This window comes from Trachurus trachurus (assembly GCF_905171665.1).
Source record: "Trachurus trachurus genome assembly, chromosome: 14".
Classification (NCBI taxonomy): Eukaryota; Metazoa; Chordata; class Actinopteri; order Carangiformes; family Carangidae; genus Trachurus; species Trachurus trachurus.
This window is the reverse complement of record NC_139903.1, coordinates 5,217,932-5,226,573: the sequence shown is the minus strand read 5'-3', so window position 1 is coordinate 5,226,573 and position 8,642 is coordinate 5,217,932. Positions and strand designations below refer to the sequence as shown.

At 40.6% G+C, this 8,642-nt stretch overlaps 2 protein-coding genes across 2 annotated transcripts; both read left to right on the top strand.

Annotated features, from left to right (window-relative positions):
- The first annotated feature begins 1,874 nt into the window (after positions 1–1,874).
- LOC310997049 (E3 ubiquitin/ISG15 ligase TRIM25-like) lies at positions 1,875–3,666 on the top strand. Its single transcript, XM_083986622.1, has one exon. It carries the CDS (start codon positions 1,878–1,880, stop codon positions 3,549–3,551), a length of 1,674 nt encoding a protein of 557 aa, XP_083842748.1. The 5' UTR covers positions 1,875–1,877; the 3' UTR covers positions 3,552–3,666.
- A 2,563-nt stretch (positions 3,667–6,229) lies between these two features.
- On the top strand, positions 6,230–7,894 carry LOC310997326 (E3 ubiquitin/ISG15 ligase TRIM25-like; the record flags this gene model as incomplete). The annotated part of the gene is made up of 1 exon (XM_083987002.1): positions 6,230–7,894. One exon carries the CDS (start codon positions 6,230–6,232, stop codon positions 7,892–7,894), a length of 1,665 nt encoding a protein of 554 aa, XP_083843128.1.
- Positions 7,895–8,642: the final 748 nt, after the last annotated feature.

Below are 8,642 nucleotides of genomic sequence, written 5' to 3'. Positions count from 1 at the left end.
TTTTTACTGCAAATGTCTCTCTATCACTCGCTCACTTTGGTTTATGTCATGTAGCCTAATTCAATAAGATAATCTGCTTGTGTAACCATCTGAAAAACTTGGTTGCACAAGTGTCATAAGTGAGAGACTTCAGTAGACTGTGTTGCTGTGTTATTCTGTTCAATCCAAACTTTGTTTCAATTACCCGAATAATAATAGATTTTATAACAAATTATCTTTTTCTTTTTAGCTGAGGAATAATGTAAATATCAAGCCACATGATTGTTATTATGAGTACTGGTACTGAATACAGTAATGGTCTTGAAAATGGTCTCGCATTGGTTTGGTCATTGTCTTGGACTTGGTCTCTAATTAATTCCCTAATTATACATGTATGTGCATGATGACTGTAGTTACTGTATTGTATGATGCAGTGATAAAGCTACCATGGTGTGGCGCCTTTTCCCTCACTGTGCTTTCCAGTTGATTCCATGGTGCTTTCAAGTGCTCCTTGAAAAACTGACCCTGCTTTGACTACAAAAATACAATTCCTTCGATTTCACCATGTTGCATCACAACTTGCTTTTTTCTTTTTTTCATAAATACATAAAATACTAAGATGTGGAGTGGTATTTTACTGCTTCATGTTGTTTTGTTTTAAATGTCATGCAGCACAACAGTGAGCTATTTCATAAACTCTGATGTATGACAATAAACATTTAACAGTAGCCTAATAGTTAATAGTTAAAAACAAAATGATATATGTCTTATCATATTAATCCAAACAATCTTATTATCTGTTATGCTACATTGGAGTCCCAAGTGCTTCTCGATTTACACTTTATTATACACACATTTTCAGCCTATGGTTATTTTATGAGCTGATACATGTTGAAATCAAATATCATAAATGCCTGCAGTTGGATAGCATCACGTTCTTTGGTAAAGGAGGATGGTTGGTATGTGATATTTCAGTAACCTCTGTTTCACATTACACACACCAACAATGATCAATGAAACCAGAGAAACAAGTGGCCGAGATGGAACCACCTTCAAACTATACAGTTATATGAAGAGCGATTAAGAACCAAGCAGAACATTTAAACACTGTTCACCCACAGACAACTCTTCCATGGAGACACATGAACACATGAGGCAACCGCAGTCCACAATGAGCAGCTGGGACAAGTGACACCTCCTAGTTTAGGGATGTGATGCACACAAAGTGCTACAAATAACATTTTGTTTGGTTTTTTTTAACTCAAAGACCACATCCCCCACAATCCTCCCTGCTTCTGCCTGTCCCGTCAAATTGTAGTGTGATGGACATTTGAGTCGTATTAAATGTCCATCGCACTACATTTTGAATTTACGAGTGGTGTGTGTATGTGTGTGTGAACACAAAACTGGTCAAAGTTTCTTTAGTGAGGAACATATGCTGTCTTTGTCCTGTCTCTCCTCTTGTTGTGTGATGATTTGATTTGTTTCCTGTTTGTTGCTCCTCACTTGTTTTATTTACTTCACTGACTGACGTCACATGTCTGAGCTCAGGCTTCATTAAAGATTTTGATTTTGAACTTTCACTTGGTTTCCTGTCTAATCCTTGAGTTTGAGTCGATCACCAGCTGCTTTATGACAGTTACACAGGCTCCATGTGTAGAGACGATATTCTAACTCACCGCTCCTCTTCCTGACACAAACCAGCCTGACGACCTCTCCCTCCTCCTCCTGCTATCAGAGTTCAGCCTGTTCACTGTTCCCTCCCCTCTCACAGACACACCTCTTTACACAGGGGTGGGAACAAGTGACGTGTCAGAGCTGGTGTGGCTCAGAGAACAGCTTTTCTCTGGAAACAGAAAGAGAAACTTATTGACTTGGACGACTGTTGTAGAGGAGAGATGGCGCAGCAAATGTTTCAGCTGGATCGAGAAAAGCGGAGCTGTTCGATCTGTCTGGATCTTCTAAAGGAGCCGGTGACTATTCCCTGTGGACACAGCTACTGTATGAGCTGTATTAAAAACTACTGGGGTGAAGATGATCAGAAGAACACATGCAGCTGCCCTCAGTGCAGACAGAGCTTCACACCGAGGCCAGCCCTGGTGAAAAACACCATGTTAGCAGAGTTAGTGGAGGAACTGAAGAACGTAGGACTGAAAGCTGCTTCACCTGATCACTCCTACGCTGGACCTGGAGACGTGGCCTGTGACTTCTGCACTGGGAGGAAGCTGAAAGCCTTCAAGTCCTGTCTGGTGTGTATGGCCTCTTACTGTGAGCAGCACCTTCAGCCTCACTACGACGTAGCTCCACTGAAGAAACACACACTGGTCGAAGCGTCTTCAAAACTTCTGGAGAACATCTGCTCTCGCCATAATGAGGTGATGAAGATTTTCTGCCGCACTGATCAGCAGTGTATCTGTTATCTCTGCTCCATGGATGAACACAAAGGCCACGACACAGTCTCAGCTGTAGCAGAAAGGGCTGAGAAACAGAAGGAGCTCGGGGTGAATCGTCAAAAGATCCAACAGAGAATCCAGGACAGAGAGAAAGATGTGAAGGTGCTTCAACAGGAGGTGGAGGCCATCAATCTCTCTGCTGATGAAGCTGTTGGTAACAGTGAGAAGACCTTCACCCACTTGATTCAACTCATTGAGAAAAGAAGGTCTGAGGTGAAGCAGCAGATCAGATCTCAACAGGAAACTGAAGTGAGTCGAGTCAAAGAGCTGGAGGAGAAGCTGCAGCAGGAGATCACTGAGCTGAGGAGGAAAGACTCTGGTCTGGAGCAGCTGTCAATCACAGAGGACCACCTCCAGTTTCTAAACAACTACCCCTCTCTGTCAACTCTGGGTGAAGCAACAGATTTATTCAGCATCACTCAACAATCTCAGACGTATTTTAAGGAAGTGACAGCAGCAGTGTCAGAGGCCAGAGATACACTGCAGGCTGTTCTCAATGAGGAGGGGTCAAAGGTCTCAGTGAAAATTACTAGAGTGGAAGTTTTACAGCTGCAGAGAGAACCTCAGACCAGAGCTGAGTTCTTGAGATTTTCAAAACAAATCATTTTGGATTCAAACACAGCACACAGTGAGTTGTCATTGAGTGACAGGAACAGAAAAGTAACTTTGATGAGTGAGAACCAGCCATATCCAAGTCATCCAGACAGATTCACTGTATATAACCAGGTCCTGAGTACAGAGGGTCTGACAGGACGTTGTTACTGGGAGGTGAAGTGGAGTGGCGATGTTTTTATAGCAGTTGCCTACAAGAACATCAAGAGAACAGGGACCAGTGATGAATGTGTATTTGGACACAATGACAAATCCTGGGCATTATACTGCTACAGTGGTGGTTATCAATTCATACATAACAGTAATGGTCCCTCCATCTCAGGCCCTCAGTCCTCCAGAATAGGAGTGTACCTGGATCACAGGGCAGGTACTCTGTCTTTCTACAGCGTCACTGACACCATGACTCTCCTCCACAGAGTCCAGACCACGTTCACTCAGCCTCTACATCCTGGATTCTGGTTTAATTCAGGTTCTGGAGACACAGCTGAGTTGTGTGAGCTCCAGTAAACAGGAGTGTTTAGTGTGATTCATCCATGATGCTGCAGTCGACTGTATGTGTAGGTTTTTCTGCACTGATACAGACAGTGATGGTTTTTCTTGGGTTTTGTCTCATTTTGTTTGTTTCAACAACACAATGAACTTGTGAACTGATTTTTTTTTTACTTGTTTTAATTTTCTAATTCAGGATTAGATTATTTTGTTCGATGAAACTTTATCATTACTTGCACTTAACATGTGGATTATATTATGGATGTGGATAATATCAGCATGTGCAAAATGTCTATCAGAGATTATTGATCATATTAATAATTTGCCAGATGTTTGTATCATTATAACTTGGATGATTTAATGTTTACTCTGCTCTCTTTTAAAGTGTGTACTGAAGTGTTGTTACTTGGTCACAATTTTAGGGAACAGGTGTGAAAACTTATTGTACATAATGTAAATAATAATTGTACATAATACAAATAAATAATTTCAGTCACCATTTGAACAGCAAACGTCTCATTCTTTATAAAAAATAACTCACAAAAATCAATTGTTTTAATACGTTTCTTTTCCACATTACTGCTAAATGTAAGGCCTAGTTTTTCTTTTTCTCAATAAAAGAAACAATCACAGCTATCTACTGTAAGTCAACATACAGTTCACTTACCATGAGTGTGACACTGTGTGAGGAGTGCAGCCATCAGTGTGCAAATCTTTCCAAAACAACACACCCTGAACTAATTCCTTAGGTAGCGCTGGCTGCCAAACCACAGGCCAGATGGCCGACCTGCTCAGTTGACATCTCATTTGTTTTTTCTAGTATTGTGAAAAAGAAAACAGCACATTCACATCAAGGAGCCACCTTTGTCTTTGTTATTCAAATGGTTTTGATTAATACAGACTCTGTTGTTCAGAGGGAGTCAGTGAGTTGATGTGGATGAACTCTCCATCATCTGTCAATCATATACACCAAGCTGGGTAACTGCATAAGAAGGGTTTTGCTTAAAAGTTACACAGGACGAAGAAACCTTGTGTAAAAGTCGCCTGATGGGGCTTCATTTGTAATTTAAAAAAAAAAATTGAAAAGGAAAAAAAGAAGAAAAAAAAACATCTGTAGTGTGAAATCTTTTTTCATCTTTTGACATATGATACATTTCTTTAGATTTACAAAAGTGCAAACAGATCATGTTCAGATCTCCTAAATATATAATAAGCCATGGCATGTGGGATTCAAACAGCCGCATCTGAAGTAGCACATTTTTTAGTCTTGGACCTCGGTGCCGTCGGTCGGCTACACAGGTACAGGATGAGGAATTTAAACATCACTGTTGTTTTTACATAAGTGGGAGAGATTTTCAATACAAGTCCTCAGCAATGAATATTGTAATGAGTATGGCACACACCTTTTGATCCATCCAGAGACACACCCACATTTGTTTTGTTTTTTTGCTTAAATGCTTAAATAGGTCTCTGTACAAGGGTCAAGGGTTGGAGATACCGGAAGTATAATCATATAATTATTATTATTATTATGATTATTATGATTATTATTATTATTATTATTATTATTATTATTATTATTATTATTATTATTATTATTATTATTATTATTATTATTATTATAATAGAGGCTCTGGACAAATTGAAACATGATGTTGTGTGTCAGTTTGTTGATCTGTGACCAGGACACCAGTCACATCTGAGCCTTCATCACAAACATCAACATCAAATAGAGGAAAACAATATAAGTTTAGTTGTAAAAGTTTTACAGCTGTAACACTGTGACTGCCTTATCAATCATCGTCAGTGGATCCAATGACACATTCAAGTCAACAAGTCTGATGTTTTGAATATGGGTTGGGGTTATAATATACGATATATGTGTAACAGTAATTCTTTGTTGAATAAGTTGGGACGTTATAACAAAAGTCACAAAATCTAATCATAATCACCATGAAATAACATTTTAATAATATAACATCTCCTAGTTTAGGGGTGTGATGCACACAAAGTGCTACGTATAATATTTTGTTATTTTTTGAACTCAAAGACCACATCCCCCACAATCCTCCCTGCTGCTGCCTGTCCCGTCAAATTGTAGTGTGATGGACATTTAAGTTGTATTAAATGTCCATCACACTACATTTTGAATTTATGAGTGGTATGTACAACATAAAGTTAAACTTTATAGCCAATATAATGTGAACACAAAACGGATCAGAATTTCTTTAGTGAGGAAGAGATGTTGTCTTTGTCCTGTCTCTCCTCTTGTTGATGATTTGATTTGTTTCCTGTTTGCTGCTCCTCACCTGTTTTATTAACTTCACTGACTGACATCACATGTCTGAGCTCAGGCTTCATTAAAGACTTTAATTTTGAACTTTCACTTGGTTTCCTGTCTGATCTCTGAGTTTGAGTCGATCACCAGCTGCTTTATGACAGTTACACAGGCTCCATGTGTAGAGACGATATTCTAACTCACTGCTCCTCTTCCTGACACAAACCAGCCTGACGACCTCTCCCTCCTCCTCCTGCTATCAGAGTTCAGCCTGTTTACTGTTCCCTCCCCTCTCACAGACACACCTCTTTACACAGGGGTGGGAACAAGTGACGCGTCAGAGCTGGTGTGGCTCAGAGAACAGCTTTTCTCTGGAAACATAAAGTGAAACTTACCGACATTCAGTCCTGGAAGAGAGATGGCGCAGCAAATGTTTCAACTGGATCGAGAAAAAAGGAGCTGTTCGATCTGTCTGGATCTTCTAAAGGAGCCGGTGACTATTCCCTGTGGACACAGCTACTGTATGAGCTGTATTAAAAACTACTGGGGGGAAGATGATCAGAAGAACACATGCAGCTGCCCTCAGTGCAGACAGAGCTTCACACCGAGGCCAGCCCTGGTGAAAAACACCATGTTAGCAGAGTTAGTGGAGGAACTGAAGAACGTAGGACTGAAAGCTGCTTCACCTGATCACTCCTACGCTGGACCTGGAGACGTGGCCTGTGACTTCTGCACTGGGAGGAAGCTGAAAGCCTTCAAGTCCTGTCTGGTGTGTATGGCCTCTTACTGTGAGCAGCACCTTCAGCCTCACTACGACGTAGCTCCACTGAAGAAACACACGCTGGTCCAAGCGTCTTCAAAACTCCTGGAGAACATCTGCCCTCGCCATAATGAGGTGATGAAGATTTTCTGCCGCACTGATCAGCAATGTATCTGTTATCTCTGCTCCATGGATGAACACAAAGGCCACGACACAGTCTCAGCTGTAGCAGAAAGTGCTGAGAAACAGAAGGAGCTCGGGCTGAGTCGTCAAAACATCCAACAGAGAATCCAGGACAGAGAGAAAGATGTGAAGGTGCTTCAACAGGAGGTGGAGGCCATCAATCTCTCTGCTGATGAAGCTGTTGGTAACAGTGAGAAGACCTTCACCCACTTGATCCAACTCATTGAGAAGAGAAGGTCTGAGGTGAAGCAGCAGATCAGATCTCAACAGGAAACTGAAGTGAGTCGAGTCAAAGAGCTGGAGGAGAAGCTGCAGCAGGAGATCACTGAGCTGAGGAGGAAAGACTCTGGTCTGGAGCAGCTGTCAATCACAGAGGACCACCTCCATTTTCTAAACAACTACCCCTCTCTGTCAACTCTGGGTGAAGAAACAGATTTACTCAGCATCACTCAACAATCTCAGATGTATTTTAAGGAAGTGACAGCAGCAGTGTCAGAGGCCAGAGATAAACTGCAGGCTGTTCTCAATGAGGAGGGGTCAAAGGTCTCATGGACAGTGTCTCAAGTGGAAGTTTTACAGCTGCAGAGAGAACCTCAGACCAGAGCTGAGTTCTTGAGATATTCAAAACAAATCATTTTGGATTCAAACACAGCAAACACACGTTTGTCATTAAGTGACAGGAACAGAAAAGTAACTTACATGAGTGAGGACCAGTCATATCCAAGTCATCCAGACAGATTCACTGAAAGGTGGCAGGTCCTGAGTACAGAGGGTCTGACAGGACGTTGTTACTGGGAGGTGAAGTGGAGTGGTCATGTTTCTGTAGCAGTTGCCTACAAGAACATCAAGAGAACAGGGACAGTGGATGAATGTGGATTTGGACACAATGACAAATCCTGGGCATTAATCTGCTACAGTGGTGGTTATTATTTCATACATAACAGTAAAGTTACCCCCATCTCAGGCCCTCAGTCCTCCAGAATAGGAGTGTACCTGGATCACAGGGCAGGTACTCTGTCTTTCTACGACGTCACTGAAACCATGACTCTCCTCCACAGAGTCCAGACCACGTTCACTCAGCCTCTACATCCTGGACTCTGGGTTAATTCAGGTTCAGCTGAGTTGTGTGAGCTCAAGTAAACAGGAGTGTTTAGTGTGATTCATCCGTGATATTGTGCAGTCGACTGTATGTGTAGGTTTGTCTGCACTGATACAGACAGTGATGGTTTTTCTTGGGTTTTCTCTCGTTTTGTTTGTTTCAACAAAACAATGAACTTGTGAATTGATTTTTATTTTTACTTGTTTTAATTTTCTACTTCAGGATTAGATTATTTTGTTCGATGAAACTTTATCATTACTTGCACTTAACATGTGGATTACATTATGGATGTGGAAAATATCAGCATGTGCAAAACGTCTATCAGAGATTATTGATCATATTAATCATCTGCCAGATGTTTGTATCATTATGAATATAATTTAGACGATTTATTGTTTATTCTGCTCTCTTTTAATGTGTGTATTGAAGTGTTGTTACTTGGTCACAACGCTAGGGAAGAGGTGTGAAAACTAATGGTACAACATTATAAATAAATAATTTCACAGTCACCATTTGAACAGCAAACGTCTCATTCTTTATAAAAATAAATTGCTTTAATAAGTTTCTTTTCTATCAGTCACTTTTGAAGATGTTTGGGTCCAAGATGAGCTCATGAGGAGACTGATGATGGGAATTAAACTTTGGAGGAAGTGACAACTTTTTTTTTTCTTCTTTTTTTTTAAAATATTGACAGAATAACTAACCAGAACAGTTGAAGAAAAATTTTCTACCGTCTGTTTTTACTTTCAGATTTATTACACAACTTTTGAACGTTCCACAACAATCATG